The following is a 26,232-nucleotide window of genomic DNA, read 5'->3' as shown; positions in this document are numbered from 1 at the left end:
CAGTCCAAATGTTGCAGCACCATGAAATGCTATGGAGGCTTCTGGAGCACAAGTGTGTCTAGACAGAAGCTGCCGGCTGGAGTAACATCTCTGACAACTGAGCAGTTTTATTTGCAGAGTCGTGCTGCTGAATTAAACGCTGAAGGCTTTGAACCTCCCTCCTTCACTCAGTTATTTGATTCTCTCTTTCCCTTTGTTCCCCCACCCACCCAAAAAAGTCTTCTTGACAGTGGAGGAGGGAAGCCTTTATCTTTGTGTATCTAAGGTAGACAAGGTGCTCCCATTTTCCTCTTGGTGTTTGGGGTCTTTTCAAGCACACTTCAATGAAATTATTTGATGACTTGATATTCTTCTAGATTGTCCTTTGTGAATCTCTCACCTTAACTTTTTTTAAAAAAGTGGTTTCAACTAGGTGAGAACTTGCATTTAAGTAGGGACCACCTAACCTCCTCCATGCCCTCTTTGTGGGCTTCTTGTAGTAGGACACTGAAGGATTCTTATTGGCCCTGGTCCAGATAGGGATGATGGGGAAATTCAGTTCAGTTCCATAGAAGGATAAACTTGCCTAATACACATTTCCCAAGTTAATCACACACACAGGCCTGTTTTGGCAAAAGCAGGAGTTCAAAGTGAGGTGGATCGACCATTGCCTGCGATCAGGGCCTCACTCACAGGCCTGATTCTACTGCTAGGATTTTAGGGTTCTCACAAGCTTGAGGGCCTTGTGCTTAGTTCCTTGTGATTTCTTATATTTCATAAACATATACCTGCTAACATACATGTTTATATGTGTGGATATATAAAAATTCTCCATGAGTTGTTTGTGTCCAGCTCTTGTTGTGCTGTAGCCAGATGGCAATAATGCAGCAACACGGAGGAAGTATCGCGGAACAATGCAGAAAGCACAACGACAACAACATCCACACAACGCATTCATTCCAATATTACTCTATTTTAAACAGTCATAGCTTCCCCCAAAGAATGATAGGAAGTGTTGTTTGTGAAGGGTACTGAGAGTTATTAGGAGATGCCCTTTTCCCCTCATAGAGCTACAATTCCCAGTCATCTGGGAAGAGAAACTGACTTTTAAACCACAATTTTCCTCAACATTTTAGGATTCTTTTGTCTTTCTTTGAGACTGCAAAATAAGTGTTCTATTCATTGAGCAACAACACACACAGAGAGGTTTAACTCTAAGTAATACAAAAAGACTATGCCCCGTAATTTGTCATTTTATTATTTGCCATGTTTACAGTTCTCCAGAGAGGAGTTATTCAAAGACATGAAGGGGAAAATAAAGTGTCTCATTCACCAAGATGACAAAGAGAAAAGCATTCCCTATTCATAAGAGGCATGGATCCTTCAAGATTATAAAAGGGAAATAAAAGGGAACATAAAGGGAATCCAGTGATGAGGGAAGGAGGCAGGTGCACAGCTTAAGACAATGAACTTGGCAAATCAACGGTGTGTGGAGGAGCCAACCAGCACTGGGAGAGACAGAGGTGAAATTTCCTGCATGGACTTTCAGGTTGCAGGACTCTCTCTGTGCCTGCCAAGCTTCCCGTGGGGATCTTCAGCACTTGGATTGATGAGGATAGCAGCCTTTGGAACCAGAGCCACAGGAAGAGCCACAGCAACTGGAACCACAGCTGGGGGAGCAGGAAGACTGGCCACAGCCGCAGGGGGAGCAGGAAGACTGGCCACAGCCGCAGGGGGAGCAGCCACACTGGGAACAGCCACAGGAGGAACAGGAAGACTGACCAGAGCTGCAGGGGGAGCAGTCACACTGGGAACAGCCACAGGGGGAGCAGGAAGACTGGCCACATCCACAGGAGGAGCAGCCACCCTTGGAAGAGCAGCCTCCCTTAGAAGGACCACAGGAGGAGCAGGAAGACTGGCCACAGCCGCAGGAGGAGCAGCCACCCTTGGAAGAGCAGCCACCCTTGGAAGAGCAGCCACCCTTGGAAGAGCCACAAGAGGAGCAGGAAGACTGGCCACAGCCGCAGGAGGAGCAGCCACCCTTGGAAGAGCAGCCACCCTTGGAAGAGCCACAGGAGGAGCAGGAAGACTGGCCACAGCCGCAGGAGGAGCAGCCACCCTTGGAAGAGCAGTCACCCTTGGAAGAGCCACAGGAGGAGCAGGAAGACTGGCCACAGCCACAGGGGGAGCAGCCACCCTTGGAAGAGCAGCCACCCTTGGAAGAGCCACAGGAGGAGCAGGAAGACTGGCCACAGCCACAGGGGGAGCAGCCACCCTTGGAAGAGCAGCCACCCTTGGAAGAGCCACAGGAGGAGCAGGAAGACTGGCCACAGCCACAGGAGGAGCAGGAAGACTGGCCACAGCCGCAGGAGGAGCAGGAAGACTGGCCACAGCCGCAGGAGGAGCAGCCACCCTTGGAAGAGCAGCCACCCTTGGAAGAGCCACAGGAGGAGCAGGAAGACTGGCCACAGCCACAGGAGGAGCTGCCACCCTTGGAAGAGCAGCCACCCTTGGAAGAGCCACAGGAGGAGCAGGAAGACTGGCCACAGCCGCAGGAGGAGCAGCCACCCTTGGAAGAGCCACAGGAGGAGCAGGAAGACTGGCCACAGCCGCAAGAGGAGCAGCCGCCCTTGGAAGAGCAGCCGCCCTTGGAAGAGCAGCCACCCTTGGAAGGGCCACCGGAGGAGCAGGAAGACTGGCCACAGACACAGGGGGAACAGCCACAGGTGGAACAACACGTCATCTTAGCAATAGCAGGGGACGGCAGAGCTGAAAGAAATCAAGAATTTTCCTGTGAACCAACCACAACATCCTCAGGCACATTAAAGAAGACATCTGATGAACATGCTCTGTATTCTGCAGACCAACAGGGACATGATTTTCACCTACTCCACTCCCTGACTGTTTAAGGACATATTTGCCTACTATTGTGCTTAAAGAGTTGCTGGTGACATTCTGACCTTCCTAAATCTCCGTGTTTCTACTTGATTCATACTTGACAGTCTAGCATATGGGGCCTTGATTGCTGCTTACGTCAGATGCCCAGGCACAGTTTGCCAATTGAAACACCAAAGATCAAGATTTGTCACCAAACTTTATCTTCAAACAGGAGCCAAAGGCAATGATGGTCCTCCAATGAGTGTATGTAAATGTAAATGGCGGGTTATACTGAATGGTTATAACTTCATAGGTTTTACATATAGCAAGTGTCTGAAGATTGTCTGAGGACAGAATTAGATCATTCCTTGAGTCCCATTATATTTCCTATCTCCTGGAATCATAGAGTTGGAAGGGTCCTCTAAGTCCACCCAATCCAATCCTTGGCTCAATGCAGAAATCCAAATATTGAAGTAAGATGGTAGATGAAAGAACATTCTTTGGACCATCTTAGGAACTCTTCAAGTGAAATAGGGCATACTCTGAGAGCTTATAAATCCCAACATGGTGAAAGAATTTAGCAAGATCCCATCATTTCTGTTCACCATTTAAAGAAAAGCAGACTTGCTTATATCCCCTGAATCCAAGACATATGTAAACCTTGGGCGATATCTTTACTTATACCTTCACCCATCCTCACCTAGGTGGCATGGGGCCAAGATGTGTCATCAAGAATAAGACCAAGAGTAAGCCATGAACTTTGCAAGCCAGTTGCTGAAAGACCACCTCAGGACCTTAGCCGTCCTGCCATCAAGAAAACAACAAGAATGAACTTACCTGGTTTAATGGTAGGAGATGGTTCTGGATATTGTATCTGGTGAGTGAGTGAAGAACTCCTGGATGGTGGGCCTTTTTATACAGCTCTGTGCATCCTTCCCCAAGCAATGAGGCACTACCTAAGGATGATGAGGTCTCCCTTAATCCTCTGCAGTTGGCCTCCACGGCACCATCATCCTGTTCGTAATACTTGACTGTGTTCACATCCTTCATTTTAAATGTACATGATTAAAGCTATTTTCCAGTAGTAATATTTTAATTCCTGCTCCTGCTCAAAGGGGGCATTTAGAGGATTGTTTTAAAAACCAATTATGTTGAGCTGAATGGACATCATATGAGTGTCTCCCTTCAATCTAGTGCATAAGGTTTTTCATTTAGAGTGTGTGCCTGTAGGACATGAACTTTTTATTGATTTATCTCTTTCTTTCTGTGACACCAAGCACACATACGGTGCCTTTTTATAAACAATACAGTATTATGTGTGTGTTGCTTTCAGGTTCAACTTTTTAAAGGCTTTAAAGTTTTGAGCAAAGTTGGCATATCACAGCAAACGTGGTGCCTCAAAGTGGAAGTGATCGTCAAGTGGTGTCAACATGTTCAAAAAGATGTTGTTGATGAAAGTGTTTACTACCAGTAGAAACTGAATTTTCTTTTTTAGTGTAATTTATGCCCTGTGGTGTAGTGGTTAAGGTGTTGGACTACGACCTGGGAGACCAGGATTTGAATCTCCAGAAAGCCATGAAGCTCACTGGGTGAGCTTGGGCCAGTCACTGCTTCTCAGCCTCAGAGGCAGGCAATGGTAAACCCCCTCTGAATCCCTCTTACCATGGAAACCCTATTCATTGGGTCGCCATAAGTCGGAATTGACTTGAAGGCAGTCCATTTCCATTTTCCTTTGGCAGTGGCCCCAACAGAGCTTCTCTTGACTACTACTAGTGGGGGCATCTACAGCCCCTTCCAGAATGGCCCCTCAAATTGCACAAGGGAAGAGCAACCCTGTGCAGAACCCCAGTTTGAGGCACATGACTTTCATCTATGAAGCAGAGGAGCAGAAGACTTCCCCTGCTTCCCGCCCCCAGTAACGCCCCAAAGTAATGCTGGAAACATAATTACTCCTCAAAAGCAATCAAATTACTCCTTGTTCTATTGCAATCACAATGTAAAGAAACTACCCATTCATTCCTCAAAAAAGGAATAAATTACAAGTATTTATTTTAACTAATTACTTCCAAGCTCTAGTAAATTGTGAATAAAAATATATACCCTACTGACAATGACATACAAATGTACATTATATTAGGGAGAGTGCCTTTGTCAAAATGTGTAAGGCAAAATTGTATACAAATGTGAGTGTATTGGGGGAAAATGCACCAAAATGCTGAACAATTTTCATAAGGACCTTCAAAATAATAATAATTACAAACTGATGTGAAAATGTGAATAAGTGAACTTTTAAGACTGGAAAAATGAAAAAGTGAGAGTAATTGAAATTGACAGGTTTGTCCATCCCTACCAATGTTCCATCATCATGGAACACCATCCCATGTTGGGAAAAAATGGTGGCCATCAATCATGACATTGTGTACTTTGAGGGGCCGTTCTGGAAGGGGATGCAGTGGCCCACACTGGTGGTAGTCAAGAGAAGCTGCGTCAGGGCCACTGCTACAGACAGGAGCATAAATTACACTAAAAAAGAAAATTCTGTTTCTACTGGTAGTAATCACCTCCACCAATAACATCTTTTTGAACGTGTTTACACCACCTGGACTTCCCATTTGAAGGACCACGTTTTGCTCTGATACCCCAAACTTTGCACAAACATTTGGAGCCTTTAAAGAGATGAACCTGAAAGCCAACATTAATGTCAAAATGCATTGCTTACAAAAAGGCACTGTATGTGTGCTTGGTGTCACAGAAAGAAAGAGATAAATTAATTAAAAAGTTCTTGCCCTACAGGCACACACTCTAAATGAAAAACCTTACGCACTAGATTGAAGGGAGACACTCATATGATGTCCATTCAGCTCAACATAATTGTTTTTTAAAACAATCCTCTAAATGCCCCCTTTGAGCAGAAGTAGGAATTAAAATATTACTACTGGAAAATAGCTTTAATCATGTACATTTAAAATGAAGGATGTGGACACAGTCAAGTATTACGAACAGGATGATGGTGCCGTGGAGGCCAACTGCAGAGGATTAAGGGAGACCTCATCATCCTTAGGTAGTGCCTCATTGCTTGGGGAAGGATGCACAGAGCTGTATAAAAAGCCTCACCATCCAGGAGTTATTCATTCACGCACCGGATCCAATATCCACACCATCTCCTACCATTGAACCAGGTAAGCTCATTTTTGTTGTTTTCTCGATGGCAGGAAGGCTAAGGTCTTGAGGTGGTATTGCAGCAACTCTGTTTTTGCAAAGTTCATGGCTTACTCTTGGTCTTATTCTTGATGACACATCTTGGCCCCATGCCACCTAGGTGAGGATGGGTGAAGGTGTAAGTAAAGATATCACCCAAGGTTTACATATGTCTTGGATTCAGGGGATATAAGCAAGTCTGCTTCTCTTAAATGGTGAACAGAGAAGGTGGGATCTTATTACAATTCCTTCACCATTTTGGGATTTATAAGCTCTCAGGGTATGCCCTGTTTCACTTGAAGAGTTCCTAAGATGGTCCAAAGAACATTCTTTCATTGACCATCTTACTTCAGGATTTGGGTTCCTCTGCTGAGCAGGGAGTTGGATTCGATGGACTTATAGACCCCTTCCAAGTGTATGATACTATGATTCTAGGATATATAATGGGACTGTATAGTCTCCGGGAGACAAGGAATGATCTAATTCTGTCCTCAGACAATCTTCAGGCACATGCTATATGTACAAATTATAAAGTTATAACCCTTCAATATAACTCACTGTTTACATAGGCACACTCATTGGAGGAACATCATTGCCTGTGGATCCTGGTAGAGGGTAAGGTTTGTTGAGGCTTGAGAAGAGAAGACTGAGGGGAGATATGATAGCACTCTTCAAGTACTTTAAAAGTTACCACACAGAGGAGGGCCAGGAACCCCCCTTGATCGTTCCAGAGTGCAGGACACAGAAAAACTGGCTCAAGTTACGGGAAGCCCATTTTCAACAGAACGTCAGGAAAAACGTCCTAACTTTTAGAGCGATATGACAAGGGAACAAATTACCTAGGGAGGTGCTGAGATCGCCAGCACTGAAGGCATTCAAGAGGCAGCTGGACAGCTACCTCTTTTGTATGCTTAATTTGCATTCCGGCATCTACCAGGAGGTTGGACTCGATGGCCTTACAGGCCTCTCCCAACTCTATGATTCTATGACAAATCTTGGTCTGTTGTGCTTCAATCTGCAAAGTGTCCCTGGGCATCTGAGCTAAGCAGCAACCAAGGCCCCATATGCTAGACTACAACATATAATTCAAGTAGAAGCATGCAGATTTAGGATGGACGCTATGTCACCTGCAATGCTTTGAGCACAATAGTAGGCAAATATGTCCTTAAACAGTCAGGGAGTGGAGTAGGTGAAAATCATGTCCCTGCTGGTCTGCAGAATACAGAGCATGTTTATCAGGTGTCTTCTCTAATATGCCTGAGGATGCTGTGGTTGTTTCATGGGAAAACTCTTGATTTCTTTCAGCTCTGCCTTCCTCTGCCATTGCTAAGATGACGTGTTGTTCCACCTGTGGCTCCTCCCCCTCTTGCTGTGGTGGCTGCTCCCCCTCTGGCTGTTCCCAGTGTGGTGGCTCCTCCTGCGGCTGTTCCCAGTGTGGCTGCTCCCCCTGTGGCTGTTCCCAGTGTGGCTGCTCCCCCTCTGGCTGTGGCCAGTCTTTCTGCTCTCCCTGTGGCTGTTCCCAGTGTGGCTGTTCCCAGTGTGGCTGTTCCCAGTGTGGCTGTTCCCAGTGTGGCTGCTCCCCCTGTGGCTGTTCCCAGTGTGGCTGCTCCCCGTGTGGCTGTTCCCAGTGTGGCTGCTCCCCCTCTGGCTGTTCCCAGTGTGGCTGCTCCCCCTCTGGCTGTGGCCAGTCTTCCTGCTCCCCTTGTGGCTGTTCCCAGTGTGGCTGCTCCCCCTGTGGCTGTGGCCAGTCTTCCTGCTCCCCCTGTGGCTGTGGCCAGTCTTTCTGCTCCCCCTGTGGCTGTTCCCAGTGTGGCTGTTCCCCGTGTGGCTGTTCCCCCTGCGGCTGCTCCCCCTGTGGCTGTTCCCAGTGTGGCAGCTCCTCCTGTGGCTGTGGCCAGTCTTCCTGCCCTCCGTCTGGCTGTTCCCAGTGTGGCTGCTCCCCCTGTGGCTGTGGCCAGTCTTCCTGCTCCCCCTGCTGCGGTTCCAGTTGCTGCGGCTCTTCCTGTGGCTGTGGTTCCAAAGGCTGCTATCCTCAACAATCCATGTGCTGAAGAACCCAGGAGAAAGGTTGGCAGGCACACAGAGAGACCTGCAACCTGAAAGTCCAAGCAGGAAATACCACCTCCCTCTCCACCAGTGCTGACTGGCTCCTCCTCACACCCATTAATTTGCCAAGTTCCATGCCTTAAGCTGTGCACCTGCCTCCTTTCTTCATCACTGGATTCCCTTTATGTTCCCTTTTATTTCCCTTTGAGGCTCTTGAAGGATCCATGCCTCTCATGGATATGAAATGCTTTTCTCTTTATCATCTTGGTGAATGAGATTTTTTCTTTCCCCCCTTCATCTCTTGGAACAACTCCTCTGTGGAAAACTGTAAACATGGCAAATAATAAAATCACAAACGATGTGGCATAGTATTGTTGTCTTACTTAGAGTTAACATGTGTGTGTGTGCTTGTTTGTGTGCTGTTGCTCATTGAATAGAGTACTTCTTTTGCATGCAGAAGATCACTGCCTCAAAGAAAGAGAAAAACATCCCAAAATGCTGAGCGAAATTGTGGTTTAACGCTTAATGGTTTAAATCAGTTTCTCTTCCCAGATGGCTCTGGGAATTGTAGCTCTATAGGTAGGAGTCTCCTAACAACTCTTAGTAAACCGCACAAACTACACTTCCCAGCATTCTTTGGGGGAAGCCATGACTGTTTAAAATGGAGTAATATTGGAATGAATGTGCAGTATGGATGTGGTTGTCATTCTGCGTTCTTAGTTGTTCTGCGATACTTCCTCAGCGTTGCTGAATTATTGCCATCTGGCTACAGCGCAACAAGAGCTGGACACAAACAACTCCAGAACATTTGTGGTATAAAATGTTACAGGATTCTAGGAGGAGGTATAGGGGACATAGAGCCAGTGTGAATAGTGGTTAAGGTGTTGGACTACGACCTGAGAGACCAGGGTTCGAATCCCCACAGAGCCATGAAGCTCACTGGGTGACCTTGGGCCATTCACTGCCTCACAGCCTCAGAGGAAGGCAATGGTAAACCCCCTCTGAATATCCCTTACCATGAAAACCCTCTTCATAGGGTCGCCATAAGTCGACTTGAAGGCAATCCGTTTCCATTTTCAGGGGACATAGACTGGTTGGAAACAAAGCTGTATATCCATCCTGAAACCTTTGCAGCCTCAAACAGTGTTGAAAGTGGATCACATTTAGCTGCCCCGACGTGAGCACAAACCATCATGAAGGCATCACAGTAAAGGACATGTGGAGAGGCTCTTCATGTGACCATACTGTGGCAAATGTCAGCAAATCAATTTCCCATCTTCCCCAGAGTGGAATATAGAGAAGGGAAAGCAAAAAGTATTCCCCCCCACTTGGATCTACAAGTAAAATATCCTCCCTGGCCAGTCTTAAATATTCTGCTACCAGTTTCATGTATACTGCCACCTACAGGTTGGGGGGGCTGGGCACAGTGGCAAGGAGCTGGAAATACAAAGAGTCTGGGCAAGGAGCAGAATGGATATGTGCACAGCCCACTTGAACATAAGAACATAAGAAGAGCCTGCTGGATCAGGCCAGTGGCCCATCTAGTCCAGCATCCTGCTCTCACAGTGGCCAACCAGATGCCCATGGGGAACAACTATATATCTAAAGAAGTTCCTTTATCTTTTTAGAATTTGTAAAGATGGTTTTTACTGTTTTTGTGTTTTATTCCATTTTTATCATGTAGACCCCTTTGATGAATTTGTGCTATGAAGCAGTCTAAGATTTTCTCTCTCTCCAACACTGGAGGCCTTCAAGAGGCAGGTGGACAGCCACCTGTTGGGTATGCTTTAATTTGGATTCCTACAGTGAGCAGGGGGTGGGCACCATGGCCTTATAAGCCCCTTCCAACTGTATGGTTCTATGATTCTATGATCACACCAGGGTTATATTTAGCTTAGTGTCCTGCTTCCAACAGTGACTGTCGGTTTTTTCTGGGCAGCCCATCAGCAGGGCATGGAGGCAACAGCCCTCCCATACCGGTTCAACCACCACACTCAGCAACTTTCACATAGCGCAAGAATGGGGTCCTTTCAACACGTGGGTCAGATGTGTCCCCTCAGGTCTCTCTATTGGGCCTATGGGATTTTTGACAAAATTTGTCAACAAAATATGGAAAATAAAATAATGGCTCACAGACTGGAAGCATTCAATATACACCCCACTTCCAAAGAAAGGGAATCTTAGGGAATGCAGTAATTATCAACGTTAATATCCCATGCATGTAAAGTCATGCTCAAGATTCTACAACAAAGGCTCTTACCATATATGGAGTGAGAAATGCCAGATGCCCAAGCTGGATTTAGAGAGGGAAGAGGTACCAGAGATCATATCACAAAGATAGGTTGGATAATGGAATGGACCAAGGAATTTCAGAAGAAAATCACCCTGTGCTTTATAGATTACAGCAAAGCCCTTGATAGTGTAGATCATGAAAAACTATGGAATGCTTTAAAAGAAATGGGGGTGCCACAGCTTCTGATTGTTCTGATGCCCAATCTATACTCTGGACAAGAGGCTACTGTAAGGACAGAAACCAACTGGTTCCCCATCGGAAAGGGTGTGAGACAGGGGTGTATTTTATCACCCTATTTGTTTAAACCGTATGCAGAACATTTCATATGGAAAGCTGGATTGGACCAAGATGAAAGACATGTGAAAACTGGAGGTAGAAATATCAGTAATTTTAGATATGCAGACAATAGCAGAAACCAGTAATGATCTGAAACGAGTTCTGATAAAAGTTAAAGAGGAAAACACAAAAGCAGGACTACAGCTGAATGTCAAGAAGACTAATGACAACAGAGGATTTATGTAACTTTGCTGTCACTCCAGTTAGGTTTTGTAATGTCATTGTGATGACTATGGGATCCCTGATTGCCTGGAATCTGTAACTAGCAAAAAGAACTTTCACTCCATTTATTTTTTTAATGCCAAAGAGGGGGTAGGTAAAGAGGAATGAAAAAAGTAAATTTTGTTTGTACATCGGCATTTTGGAGGGCATTCTCATCCCGCAGAAACTCCCCTTTTCATACAATAAAAATAAAATAAGTTTAAAAATGGGATCAGCTCTAATGCATGCAGAGTTTTTTTTAAAAAAAATCTCCTTTAGCTTTGTCTTCACCAAAGATGGGCTGTAACGACTGCTGCTCTTCATCCTGTATGCCATCTTGCTGTTCCCCTTGCTGCAGTCAGTCCTGCTCTCCCTGCTGCAGTCAGTTCTGCTGCGGCAGTTCCAAATCCTGCTGCGCCCCCTGCTGTCCTCTGGTGAAATCATGCTGCACCAGCCAGTCCAAATGTTGCAGCACCATGAAATGCTATGGAGGCTTCTGGAGCACAAGTGTGTCTAGACAGAAGCCGCCGGCTGGAGTAACATCTCTGACAACTGAGCAGTTTTATTTGCAGAGTCATGCTGCTGAATTAAACGCTGAAGGCTTTGAACCTCCCTCCTTCACTCAGTTATTTGATTCTCTCTTTCCCTTTGTTCCCCCACCCACCCAAAAAAGTCTTCTTGACAGTGGAGGAGGGAAGCCTTTATCTTTGTGTATCTAAGGTAGACAAGGTGCTCCCATTTTCCTCTTGGTGTTTGGGGTCTTTTCAAGCACGCTTCAATGAAATTATTTGATGACTTGATATTCTTCTAGATTGTCCTTTGTGAATCTCTCACCTTAACTTTTTTTTAAAAAGTGGTTTCAACTAGGTGAGAACTTGCATTTAAGTAGGGACCACCTAACCTCCTCCATGCCCTCTTTGTGGGCTTCTTGTAGTAGGACACTGAAGGATTCTTATTGGCCCTGGTCCAGATAGGGATGATGGGGAAATTCAGTTCAGTTCCATAGAAGGATAAACTTGCCTAATACACATTTCCCAAGTTAATCACACACACAGGCCTGTTTTGGCAAAAGCAGGAGTTCAAAGTGAGGTGGATCGACCATTGCCTGCGATCAAGGCCTCACTCACAGGCCTGATTCTACTGCTAGGATTTTAGGGTTCTCACAAGCTTGAGGGCCTTGTGCTTAGTTCCTTGTGATTTCTTATATTTCATAAACATATACCTGCTAACATACATGTTTATATGTGTGGATATATAAAAATTCTCCATGAGTTGTTTGTGTCCAGCTCTTGTTGTGCTGTAGCCAGATGGCAATAATGCAGCAACACGGAGGAAGTATCGCGGAACAATGCAGAAAGCACAACGACAACAACATCCACACAACGCATTCATTCCAATATTACTCTATTTTAAACAGTCATAGCTTCCCCCAAAGAATGATAGGAAGTGTTGTTTGTGAAGGGTACTGAGAGTTATTAGGAGATGCCCTTTTCCCCTCATAGAGCTACAATTCCCAGTCATCTGGGAAGAGAAACTGACTTTTAAACCACAATTTTCCTCAACATTTTAGGATTCTTTTGTCTTTCTTTGAGACTGCAAAATAAGTGTTCTATTCATTGAGCAACAACACACACAGAGAGGTTTAACTCTAAGTAATACAAAAAGACTATGCCCCGTAATTTGTCATTTTATTATTTGCCATGTTTACAGTTCTCCAGAGAGGAGTTATTCAAAGACATGAAGGGGAAAATAAAGTGTCTCATTCACCAAGATGACAAAGAGAAAAGCATTCCCTATTCATGAGAGGCATGGATCCTTCAAGATTATAAAAGGGAAATAAAAGGGAACATAAAGGGAATCCAGTGATGAGGGAAGGAGGCAGGTGCACAGCTTAAGACAATGAACTTGGCAAATCAACGGTGTGTGGAGGAGCCAACCAGCACTGGGAGAGACAGAGGTGAAATTTCCTGCATGGACTTTCAGGTTGCAGGACTCTCTCTGTGCCTGCCAAGCTTCCCGTGGGGATCTTCAGCACTTGGATTGATGAGGATAGCAGCCTTTGGAACCAGAGCCACAGGAAGAGCCACAGCAACTGGAACCACAGCTGGGGGAGCAGGAAGACTGGCCACAGCCGCAGGGGGAGCAGGAAGACTGGCCACAGCCGCAGGGGGAGCAGCCACACTGGGAACAGCCACAGGAGGAACAGGAAGACTGACCAGAGCTGCAGGGGGAGCAGTCACACTGGGAACAGCCACAGGGGGAGCAGGAAGACTGGCCACATCCACAGGAGGAGCAGCCACCCTTGGAAGAGCAGCCTCCCTTAGAAGGACCACAGGAGGAGCAGGAAGACTGGCCACAGCCGCAGGAGGAGCAGCCACCCTTGGAAGAGCAGCCACCCTTGGAAGAGCCACAAGAGGAGCAGGAAGACTGGCCACAGCCGCAGGAGGAGCAGCCACCCTTGGAAGAGCAGCCACCCTTGGAAGAGCCACAGGAGGAGCAGGAAGACTGGCCACAGCCACAGGAGGAGCAGCCACCCTTGGAAGAGCAGCCACCCTTGGAAGAGGCACAGGAGGAGCAGGAAGACTGGCCACAGCCGCAGGAGGAGCAGCCACCCTTGGAAGAGCAGCCACCCTTGGAAGAGCCACAGGAGGAGCAGGAAGACTGGCCACAGCCGCAGGAGGAGCAGCCACCCTTGGAAGAGCAGCCACCCTTGGAAGAGCCACAGGAGGAGCAGGAAGACTGGCCACAGCCGCAAGAGGAGCAGCCGCCCTTGGAAGAGCAGCCGCCCTTGGAAGAGCAGCCGCCCTTGGAAGAGCAGCCGCCCTTGGAAGAGCAGCCACCCTTGGAAGAGCAGCCACCCTTCGAAGGGCCACAGGAGGAGCAGGAAGACTGGCCACAGACACAGGGGGAACAGCCACAGGTGGAACAACACGTCATCTTAGCAATAGCAGGGGACGGCAGAGCTGAAAGAAATCAAGAATTTTCCTGTGAACCAACCACAACATCCTCAGGCACATTAAAGAAGACATCTGTTGAACATGCTCTGTATTCTGCAGACCAACAGGGACATTTTTTTCACCTACTCCACTCCCTGACTGTTTAAGGACATATTTGCCTACTATTGTGCTTAAAGAGTTGCTGGTGACATTCTGACCTTCCTAAATCTCCGTGTTTCTACTTGATTCATACTTGACAGTCTAGCATATGGGGCCTTGATTGCTGCTTACGTCAGATGCCCAGGGAAAGTTTGCCAATTGAAACACCAAAGATCAAGATTTGTCACCAAACTTTATCTTCAAACAGGAGCCAAAGGCAATGATGGTCCTCCAATGAGTGTATGTAAATGTAAATGGCGGGTTATACTGAATGGTTATAACTTCATAGGTTTTACATATAGCAAGTGTCTGAAGATTGTCTGAGGACAGAATTAGATCATTCCTTGAGTCCCATTATATATCCTATCTCCTGGCATCATAGAGTTGGAAGGGTCCTCTAAGTCCACCCAATCCAATCCTTGGCTCAATGCAGAAATCCAAATATTGAAGTAAGATGGTAGATGAAAGAACATTCTTTGGACCATCTTAGGAACTCTTCAAGTGAAATAGGGCATACTCTGAGAGCTTATAAATCCCAACATGGTGAAAGAATTGTAGCAAGATCCCATCATTTCTGTTCACCATTTAAAGAAAAGCAGACTTGCTTATATCCCCTGAATCCAAGACATATGTAAACCTTGGGCGATATCTTTACTTATACCTTCACCCATCCTCACCTAGGTGGCATGGGGCCAAGATGTGTCATCAAGAATAAGACCAAGAGTAAGCCATGAACTTTGCAAGCCAGTTGCTGAAAGACCACCTCAGGACCTTAGCCGTCCTGCCATCAAGAAAACAACAAGAATGAACTTACCTGGTTTAATGGTAGGAGATGGTTCTGGATATTGTATCTGGTGAGTGAGTGAAGAACTCCTGGATGGTGGGCCTTTTTATACAGCTCTGTGCATCCATCCCCAAGCAATGAGGCACTACCTAAAGATGATGAGGTCTCCCTTAATCCTCTGCAGTTGGCCTCCACGGCACCATCATCCTGTTCGTAATACTTGACTGTGTTCACATCCTTCATTTTAAATGTACATGACTAAAGCTATTTTCCAGTAGTAATATTTTAATTCCTGCTCCTGCTCAAAGGGGGCATTTAGAGGATTGTTTTAAAAACCAATTATGTTGAGCTGAATGGACATCATATGAGTGTCTCCCTTCAATCTAGTGCATAAGGTTTTTCATTTAGAGTGTGTGCCTGTAGGACATGAACTTTTTATTGATTTATCTCTTTCTTTCTGTGACACCAAGCACACATACGGTGCCTTTTTATAAACAATACAGTATTATGTGTGTGTTGCTTTCAGGTCCAACTTTTTAAAGGCTTTAAAGTTTTGAGCAAAGTTGGCATATCACAGCAAACGTGGTGCCTCAAAGTGGAAGTGATCGTCAAGTGGTGTCAACATGTTCAAAAAGATGTTGTTGATGAAAGTGTTTACTACCAGTAGAAACTGAATTTTCTTTTTTAGTGCAATTTATGCCCTGTGGTGTAGTGGTTAAGGTGTTGGACTATGACCTGGGAGACCAGGATTTGAATCTCCAGAAAGCCATGAAGCTCACTGGGTGAGCTTGGGCCAGTCACTGCTTCTCAGCCTCAGAGGCAGGCAATGGTAAACCCCCTCTGAATACCGCTTACCATGGAAACCCTATTCATTGGGTCGCCATAAGTCGGAATCGAGTTGAAGGCAGTCCATTTCCATTTTCCTGTGGCAGTGGCCCCAACAGAGCTTCTCTTGACTACTACTAGTGGGGGCATCTACAGCCCCTTCCAGAATGGCCCCTCAAATTGCACAAGGGAAGAGCAACCCTGTGCAGAACCCCAGTTTGAGGCACATGACTTTCATCTATGAAGCAGAGGAGCAGAAGACTTCCCCTGCTTTCCGCCCCCAGTAACGCCCCAAAGTAATGCTGGAAACATAATTACTCCACAAAAGCAATTAAATTACTCCTTGTTCTATTGCAATCACAATGTAAAGAAACTACCCATTCATTCCTCAAAAAAGGAATAAATTACAAGTATTTATTTTAACTAATTACTTCCAAGCTCTAGTAAATTGTGAATAATAATATATACCCTACTGACAATGGCATACAAATGTACATTATATTTGGGAGAGTGCCTTTGTCAAAATGTGAATATTAAGCAAAATTGTATACAAATGTGAGTGTATTGGGGGGAAATGCACCAAAATGCTGAACAATTTTCATAAGGACCTTCAAAATAATAATAATTACAAACTGATGTGAAAATGTGAATAAGTGAACTTTTAAGATTGGAAAAATGAAAAAGTGAGAGTAATTGAAATTGACAGGTTTGTCCATCCCTACCAATGTTCCATCATCATGGAACACCATCCCATGTTGGGAAAAAATGGTGGCCATCAATCATGACATTGTGTACTTTGAGGGGCCGTTCTGGAAGGGGATGCAGTGGCCCACACTGGTGGTAGTCAAGAGAAGCTGCGTCAGGGCCACTGCTACAGACAGGAGCATAAATTACACTAAAAAAGAAAATTCTGTTTCTACTGGTAGTAATCACCTCCACCAATAACATCTTTTTGAACGTGTTTACACCACCTGGAGATCACTTCCCATTTGAAGGACCACGTTTTGCTCTGATACCCCAAACTTCGCACAAACGTTTGGAGCCTTTAAAAAGATGAACCTGAAAGCCAACATTAATGTCAAAATTACAAAAAGGCATCATATGTGTGCTTGGTGCCACATAAAGCCGGAGATAAATTAATTAAAAAATTCATGCACTACAGGCACACACTCTAAATGAAAAGTCTTGTGCACTAGATTGAAGGGAGACACTCATACGATGGCCATTCAGCTCAATGTAATTGTTTTTTAAAACAATCCTCTAAATGCCCCCTTTGAGCAGAAGTAGGAATTAAAATATTACTACTGGAAAATAGCTTTAATCATGTACATTTAAAATGAAGGTTATGAACACAGTCAAATATTACGCACCGGATGATGGTGCCGTGGAGGCCAACTGCAGAGGATTAAGGGAGACCTCATCATTCTTAGGTACTGCCTCACTGCTTGGGGAAGGATGCACAGAGCTGTATAAAAAGCCCCACCATCCAAGACTTCTTCATTCACTCACCGGATCCAATATCCACACCATCTCCTACCATTGAACCAGGTAAGCTCATTCTTGTTGTTTTCTTGATGGCAGGAAGGCTAAGGTCTTGAGGTGGTATTGCAGGAACTCTGTTTTTGCAAAGTCCATGGCTTACTCTTGGTCTTATTCTTGGACCAAAGAACATTCTTTCATTGACCATCTTACTTCAGGATTTGGATTCCTCTGTTGAGCAGGGAGTTGGATTCGATGGACTTATAGATTCATTCCAACTGCATGATACTATGATTCCAGGATATATAATGGGACTGTATGGTCTCCGGGAGACAAGGAATGATCTAATTCTGTCCTCAGACAATCTTCAGGCACATGCTATATGTACAAATTATAAAGTTATAACCCTTCAATATAACTCACTGTTTACATAGACACACTCATTGGAGGAACATCATTGCCTGTGGATCCTGGTAGAGGGTAAGGTTTGTTGAGGCTTGAGAAGAGAAGACTGAGGGGAGATATGATAGCACTCTTCAAGTACTTTAAAAGTTACCACACAGAGGAGGGCCAGGAACCCCCCTTGATCATTCCAGAGTGCAGGACACAGCAAAACTGGCTCAAGTTACGGGAAGCCCATTTTCAACAGAACGTCAGGAAAAACGTCCTAACTTTTAGAGCGATATGACAAGGGAACAAATTACCTAGGGAGGTGCTGAGATCGCCAGCACTGAAGGCATTCAAGAGGCAGCTGGACAGCCACCTCTTTTGTATGCTTAATTTGGATTCCGGCATCTACCAGGAGGTTGGACTCGATGGCCTTACAGGCCTCTTCCAACTCTATGATTCTATGACAAATCTTGGTCTGTTGTGCTTCAATCTGCAAAGTGTCCCTGGGCATCTGAGCTAAGCAGCAACCAAGGCCCCATATGCTAGACTACAACATATGATTCAAGTAGAAGCATGCAGATTTAGGATGGACGCTATGTCACCTGCTTGAGCACAATAGTAGGCAAATATGTCCTTAAACAGTCAGGGAGTGGAGTAGGTGAAAATCATGTCCCTGCTGGTCTGCAGAATACAGAGCATGTTTATCAGGTGTCTTCTTTAATATGCCTGAGGATGCTGTGGTTGTTTCATGGGAAAACTCCTGATTTCTTTCAGCTCTGCCTTCCTCTGCCATTGCTAAGATGACGTGTTGTTCCACCTGTGGCTGCTCCCCCTCTTGCTGTGGTGGCTGCTCCCCCTCTGGCTGTTCCCAGTGTGGTGGCTCCTCCTGCGGCTGTTCCCAGTGTGGTTGCTCTCCCTCTTGCTGTGGTGGCTGCTCCCCCTCTGGCTGTGGCCAGTCTTCCTGCTCCCCCTGTGGCTGTTCCCAGTGTGGCTGCTCCCCCTCTGGCTGTGGCCAGTCTTCCTGCTCCCCTTGTGGCTGTTCCCAGTGTGGCTGCTCCCCCTCTGGCTGTTCCCAGTGTGGCTGCTCCCCCTCTGGCTGTGGCCAGTCTTCCTGCTCCCCTTGTGGCTGTTCTCAGTGTGGCTGCTGCCCCTGTGGCTGTTCTCAGTGTGGCTGCTGCCCCTGTGGCTGTGGCCAGTCTTCCTGCTCCCCCTGTGGCTGTGGCCAGTCTTCCTGCTCCCCCTCTGGCTGTTCCCAGTGTGGCTGCTCCCCCTCTGGCTGTGGCCAGTCTTCCTGCTCCCCTTGTGGCTGTTCTCAGTGTGGCTGCTCCCCCTGTGGCTGTGGCCAGTCTTCCTGCTCCCCCTGTGGCTGTGGCCAGTCTTCCTGCTCCCCCTGTGGCTGTGGCCAGTCTTCCTGCTCCCCCTGTGGCTGTTCCCAGTGTGGCTGCTCCCCCTCTGGCTGTGGCCAGTCTTCCTGCTCCCCTTGTGGCTGTTCCCAGTGTGGCTGCTCCCCCTCTGGCTGTTCCCAGTGTGGCTCCTCCTCCTGCGGCTGTTCCAATGGTGGGTGCTCCTCGTGTGGCTGTTCCCAGTGTGGCTGCTCCTCCTGCGGCTGTTCCAATGGCGGGTGCTCCCCTTGTGGCTGTTCCCAGTGTGGCTGTTCCCCCTCTGGCTGTTCCCAGTGTGGCTGCTCCCCCTGCGGCTGTGGCCAGTCTTACTGCTCCCCGTGCTGTGGCTCTTCCTGTGGCTGTGGTTCCAAAGGCTACTATCCTCAACAATCCATGTGCTGAAGAACCCAACGGAAAGCTTGACAGGCACACAGAGAGTCCTGCAACCTGAAAACTCCCATTTTCCTCTTTGTGTTTGGGATCTTTTCAAGCATGCTTCAATAAATTATTTGATGACTTGATATTCTTCTAGCTTGTCCTTTGTGAATCTCTCACCTTAACGTTTTTTTAAAGTGGTTTCAACTGGGGAGAACTTGCATTTAAGTAGGGACCACCTAATCTCCTCCATGCCCTCTTTGTGGGCTTCTTGTAGTAGGACACTGAAGGATTCTTATTGGCCCTTTCATCTGGTCCAGATAGGGATGATGGGGAAATTCAGTTCAGTTCCATAGAAAGATAAACTTGCCTAATACACATTTCCCAAATGGACACACCAACTGATTCACAACTATCATTTGAAATTCAGTTTTCTGAATGTTGCGGTGTAGTTCTCCAGCCAAAATGTGCATATTAGAGGAGGGTGCACAAAAATGATACATATTAGAATAAACCATGTACAGAAGTACATTATCCCAGGGGAAATTGCTTGCAAAATGTCTTTGTTGTTATGTGCCTTCAAGTCGATTATGACTTTTGGCGACCCTATGAATCAGCGACCTGCAACAGCATCTCTCATGAACCACCCTGTTCAGATCTTGTAAGTTCACGTCTGTGGCTTCCTTTATGGAATCAATCCATCTCTGGTTTGGCCTTCCTCTTTTTCTACTCCTTTCTTTTGTTCCCAGCATTATTGTCTTTTCTAGTGAATCATGTCTCCTAATTATGTATCCAAAGTATGATAACCTGTTTCATCATTTTAGCTTCTAGTGACAGTTCTTGTTTAATTTGTTCTAACACCCAATTATTTGTCTTTTTCGCAGTCCATGGTATGCACAAGCTCTCCTCCAACACCACATTTCAAATGAGTGGATTTTTCTCTTATCCACTTTTTTCACTGCCCAACTTTCACATCCATACATAGAGATTGGGAATACCATGGTCTGAATGATCCTGGCTTTAGTGTTTTGTGATACATCTTTGCATTTGAGGACCTTTTCTAGTTCTCTATAGCTGCCCTCCCTAGTCCTAGACTTCTTCTTATTCCTTGACTATTGTCTCCAATTTGGTTAATGACTGTGCTGAGGTATTGATAATCCTTGACAAGTTCAATATCCTCTTTGTTGACTTTCAGACTAACAAGAGTTGCAGCCCAACACTTTCTATAAGGCACCATGTTGTTATGCTATAAGTATATGCTGGTTTTATGCTGTGCCATCCCCTGAATAATCTTGTGAATTGCAGTTTGGCAAGGGTGCTGAGAATCCTCTGGTGGAGAAAGCCATGCCCCTCTCAGAGGAGGTGTTGGGAATCTGAGCCATGGGGGACCACCGACAGTGACTCCCCCCTAGATCTCAGTGATCAGGCAGGGATATGAGAGATCAGGCAGCATTTAAGATATTAAAACAGCTGTGGGGACCTTTTGGCCCTGCAGATGTTGCTGAATGATAATTCCCATCAGCCCCAATAAGCATGGCCAGTGGTCAGGGATGGTGTTGGGAGTTGTAGTTCAGCAACATCTGCAGAGGGCCAAATGATCCTCACCGTTGAATTGCAGTTTCCCAGGGAAAGGAAGCAACAGAAGAACCAGTTTCAGTCTGTAGATACATCCCCCCCCCCAAAAAAAGGAATCACGGAAGAGCTGCAGCGTAAGAAAGAAACAAAACAAAATGCGGCAGCGTGAAAAATAATGAGAGCGCCATCCACCCTTCAATTATTTCAAACGATTAAACACCGCTTCCAGGAACTAAGCAGAGCAAAGGGAAGGATTCCTGTGCAATTAGGAGGCGGGGCAAGGCGTTTGGCATGTAACAACGCAAGATGACAGCACAGGAGATAAACCAGAAGGTCTTCAGATCAGGGCTTCTTTTCTCCACCCAGCTGCTGTGCTGGAGGGTTGGAGGCTTCCTCAATGCCGACTGGGTTTCTTTAGCATTTCTTCACTGGAGGGCAGCACTGCTGGATGGGGAACTGACCCACTAGTACAACAGCTTTGAGAGGGAATATAGGAGGGGGAATGTGAATACCAGGGGACATAACAACAGGGCCTCCTGGCATAGTAGACCACTCTTGGCCTGTGCCTGCAACAGCAGCAGCACCCATGGCCTCCACAGCAACCACAGCCCTCTTCACAGAGTGGAAGGGTAAACCTGGAAAGACAGAGATAGCGATCAGTTCAGAGGAAAAGTGAGTCAAGGGTGACATGATAGAAGCCTATAACATGATGCATGGCACGGAGAGAGTGGACAGAAGCAAGTTTTCTTTCACCCTCTCATGACATTAGAGCTCATGGACATCTAATGAAGCTGAATGGTGGAAGATTCAGGACAGATAAGCACATGGTTCAACTAGGGAATTTGCTCCCACATGAAGCCGTGATGGCCACCAACTTGGATGGCTTTAAAAGCGGATTGGACAGAGTCGTGGAGGAGAAGGCTATCAATCACAAGTAACCCTATGTTCTGTCTCCATTGTTGGTGCCAGTATGCTTCTGAATGCCAGCTGCTGGGAACAACAAGAGGGGAGAGTTGCTCTTCCACTCAGGTCCTGTTTGTGGGCTTCCTATAGGCCTCTGGTTGGCCACTGTGAGAACAGGATGCTGGACTAAATGGGCCACTGGCCCGATCCAGGAGGCTCTATTTATGTACTTACACAATTGTTTGGGAAGGAACCGTGCAACATGTTTTTAAACACATACTTCAGATCAGTCTTGAATGCTGTGCACCAGTAGGACACCTGTCAAGGCCCACCATGAGATCATGAAATGTCAGACCAGAATTAGACCAAGAAGGATCTTATCGCTCCTCTGTGACCCACTAATTCCTGGGTAATTCTTCCACTTCCCCGATCACCAGTTCTGAGTCAGTGTGGTGTAACGGTTAAGGTGCTGGATTAGGACATGGGAGAGTAGGGTTCAAATCCCTACTGAACCATGAAGCTCCCTGGTTGACCTTGGGCCAGTCACTGTCTCTCAGCCTAACCTACCTGACAGGGTTGTTGTGAGGATAAAATGGGGAGTGAGAGAGCCATATTTGCATGCCACCTTGAACTCCTTGAAGGAAAGGTGGGATATAAATGTAATAATAAAAACTAACAAACAAGCCTTAGGGAAGGACCATCACTCAGTGGTGGATCACACATTAGATGCAGAAGGTCCAAGGTTCAATCCTCCGCATCTCCAGATAGGGCTAGGGTAGACCCCTGTCTGAAAGCCTGGAGAGCTGCTGCCAGTCAGTGTAGATAATACTGAACTTCTCTTCACAGAGCTATAGTTCCCAGAATGGTTGAGTAATCAATCTCTCTTCCCAGGAAACTCCGGAAATTGTAGCTCAGTCTGTGAGGGGAATAGGGGTGTTTCCTTTCAACTCTCAGCACTCTTAAAAAACTACAATTCAGGGATTATTTGGGGAGAAGCCATGGTGTATGATACTGCTTTAAACATACATACAGAATTTGGAGATCCCCCCCTTCCCACAGCAAACCCAGAGGGTTGTATTAAAGTCCTACTCAGAGTAGACCCATTGAAATTAATGTACATAAGTCATGCCTATTAAATTCAGTGGGTCTATTCAGCATAGGATTAACATTGCATACCACCCAGAAATAGCAGGTTGTGATAAACTAGCTTTTACTCAGAGTAAACCCATTGTAATTTTTGTTGTTGTTATGTGCCTTCAAATTGACTACAACTTATTGCAACCCTATGAATCTGCAACCTCGAAGAGCATCTGTCCATTGTAATTATTTCACCTAAATAAGTCATGCCCATTATTTTCAATGGGTCTACTCTGAGTAAACATGAGTTAACCAAATTCCATCAAACATTTCCCCCCCTGCAATCAGTAGTGATCTGCAAAATACAACTTACCTCATCCAACTTTGGATGCACTGAAGAACAAGATGTTCCGGTGAATGAGTGAAGAGCCTCTGGATCAGGGACCATTTATACAGCACTACAAACCCTTCTCAGAGGAAGTGTGCCACCTCTGCAGAACCTCAAATTCCTAATGAAAGGTTTACTTCCTTTCTGTTTTGCCACCTTCCGGTTTAAGATACCTGTCTCCGTCCATATCTGCATATCTCTCATTAAATAAAATGTGGGTGATTAACGCTATTTTGGCTTAATACAGTGGTTATTTTGACATCTAAGTGGAAAACATTTTGAAGATTATTTAAGAAGGCATGACACCATGTGACATCTAGTGAGTTGCTCAATAGGGCCCAACAGCTGAAGAACCTTATGTGTGACCTCATCCATTTCTCCTACATCTGGATTACCATGAATTGTATCTATTGCCTTCTGTTGTCTGCCCCTTGCATCTATGAAGTCATCTGAACTGAATGAAAATTGGGGGAATGCTGTTGAAACAGACACATTGCATCATGAGCGCATGATTTGGTCATTGGGAAATAGCATTTTTAAAACCATAATAACCAGGACTCGAGGGAGAGCAGAGTCCATATCCTAACTTGGAGTTTGCAACCGTGTGATGGAGGTAATGGTCACTAATGTAGCTGGCTTTTTAAAAGGCAGGTAGGTAGGAAGGAAATTAAACAAATTAATGGAGGAACAAACATCCATCAATGTCTGGTAGGGATATCTAAATGGAACCTTTATGTTCCGTCATACCTCTGAATATTTGATGATGCGAATGGGCAAACTAGAGGGAAGGGTGGCTGCCCTTCATGCTTTGTTTATTTCCACCTGACTGTCCTCCATCACAAACAGCACTCTGTTCCAGATGGACCTCAGGTAGATCCAACCAAACACATTCTTCACAATTGTTCATCTAGATGCCTAATCATGTGCTAATGGCATAATATGTTTATTGCATCACCCTTAAAACCAGGCCTCAAAAGGTGAGCTGGTACATCATGTCCACAGCACACTTCAAATGATGCTGTGGCAGATCATTATATTATTGACTAAGCATAGCTTTGGATGCTACGTGTGAAAATCTAGGAATCTATGACTGTATATGTGTGAGGAAAATGGAATATAACAATGAGATGTGGTCCTTCAGCAAACACTGAGCTGTATCCAGTTAAGTTACTACAGGAAAAAACAAGATACATAACTATGTATCAAATTTTCTGTATACCCTTATTTGGACGACAACAGCTAAGCATAAAAAATTGACTAAACCATTTCAGAAGACCATTGCAGAATCTCCTCATTTGGAGGGGATAAATAGCCCCTCCAAAATGAATTGGTGGGGACCTCATAGAAACAGATCTACAAGATGGGGACCAAACTTGGACAACTTTGTCCTTTTGAGACAAACCTTGCATCACCCTGTTGTGCTGCATCAGCCTTTTGGACAGAGTGACCCCCCACACTCTGTCTAGCAGCCTTTTGGTTGTGAGGTCCTCAGCTGTTTTCCATTGAGCTGCGATCTGTAATATAGCAGCTGCTAATAACATAAGCACTAAATCCTTGTGAGCTATCGCAATCCGTAATTGTGGTGTGGTAGATAGTAAAGCTACAGCTGGATTAGGGAGTAGGAATTGTCCAGTAATGCCTGATATTTTACCAAATATATTTAAACAAAATACCTAAACTAGTTGCAGGCAGCCAGGTTTCAACTGGACATCAGGAAAAACATCCTAACTGTTACGACAATAGAGCCACTGACCTAGAGAGGTAGTGGGCTCTCCGACACTGGAGGCATTCAAGAGGCAGATGGACAGCCATCCATCGGGAATGCTTTGATTTGGATTCCTGCATTGAGCAGGGGGTTGGACTTGATGGCCTTGTAGGCCCCTTCCAACTCTACTATCCTATGATAATATTGGAAAAATAAGCAACGGAGAGAACTGAAATTGACAGAGCCTTCCATCCCTACTACAAAGTGGTGGATGGTGAATGAACACTGGAACTGGTAGGGCGGCTTGACAGCCAAAGAAGTTATGGCCATGTGGCTAAGCTGTTCTGGTCTTCTCCCCATCCTCCTTCATTGCAAAGATACTGTGGAGACACTTATGCAGTGCAGCAGTACAAATACAGGGCACCTAACTGAACCAAAAAGTGGTTTATCTTGGTTCAGAAGGGGTCTCTGCTGTCATAGTTGCTTCTTTGTAGGGGGAAAAAAAGTTGTGTGGCCTCCTCTTGTTCAGGTTCTTTCCCTGTTCTTCTCCTTTGCAAAGCAAGAGTGGACACGCACACTGCAGTTTTATTAATATTTATTAATATTTGTGTAATGACACCTGACACGAACCTACCTGTACACTACGCTCAACATCAAAGGTCCTCCTCTGGGTGCCTACTCCGAGGGAAGCTCGGAGGATGGCAACAAGGGAGAGGGGCTTCTCAGTAGTGGCCCTCAAATTATGGAATGATTTTCTTGACAAGGTGTGCCTGGCGCCAACCCTGTTATCTTTTCGGCACCAGGTCAAGATTTCCTCTTCTCCCAGGCATTTTTAACAGCATTTGAATAACATGTTTTTAACTTGCTTATCGGTTTTTATGGGGTTTTATGGTTTAAATTTGTATATTTGTTTTAATGTTCTTAATTGCTGTAAACCCCCCAGAGAGCTTCGGCTATGGGGCGGTATATAAATGCAATAAATAAATAATATTTAGCACTTAATTAAGTGTCTTCTCTTGGTTGAGAAGGGGTCCATGCTGTCTCAATTTCTTGTATGGGTTCATGCCACAATAGATTAGAAGTAACGGAAGTAACCCCACTTAATTCCATGAGAGTTGCTCCCAGATAAGTGTGTACAGGATTGCAGACTAAATGGATTAATGGTAAAGGTGCCGCACAAGGTCCCCCATCAAGTTCCAGAGTAATGGGGAAAGATCCCACCCCCCAAAGCTTATTCACTTCTACACTTCCTTTCTAGAATGTGGAATAAATAGGAGGGATATTAAGTGACCAGGCCAAACATGGTTAAAGCCCTGCTAAATGT

At 45.6% G+C, this 26,232-nt stretch overlaps 1 protein-coding gene across 1 annotated transcript; it reads right to left on the bottom strand.

The window, feature by feature from the left end:
• Positions 1-1,216: 1,216 nt before the first annotated feature.
• LOC133375178 (calphotin-like) lies at positions 1,217-2,712 on the bottom strand (the record flags this gene model as incomplete). The annotated part of the gene is made up of 1 exon (XM_061606748.1): positions 1,217-2,712. A coding segment is annotated over one exon (1,188 nt), but the record flags the coding sequence as incomplete, so codon positions are not given.
• Positions 2,713-26,232: the final 23,520 nt, after the last annotated feature.

This window comes from Rhineura floridana, chromosome 22 (genome assembly GCF_030035675.1).
Source record: "Rhineura floridana isolate rRhiFlo1 chromosome 22, rRhiFlo1.hap2, whole genome shotgun sequence".
Classification (NCBI taxonomy): Eukaryota; Metazoa; Chordata; class Lepidosauria; order Squamata; family Rhineuridae; genus Rhineura; species Rhineura floridana.
Note: the sequence above shows the minus strand (reverse complement) of the source record. Positions and strands in the feature narration are given on the sequence as shown.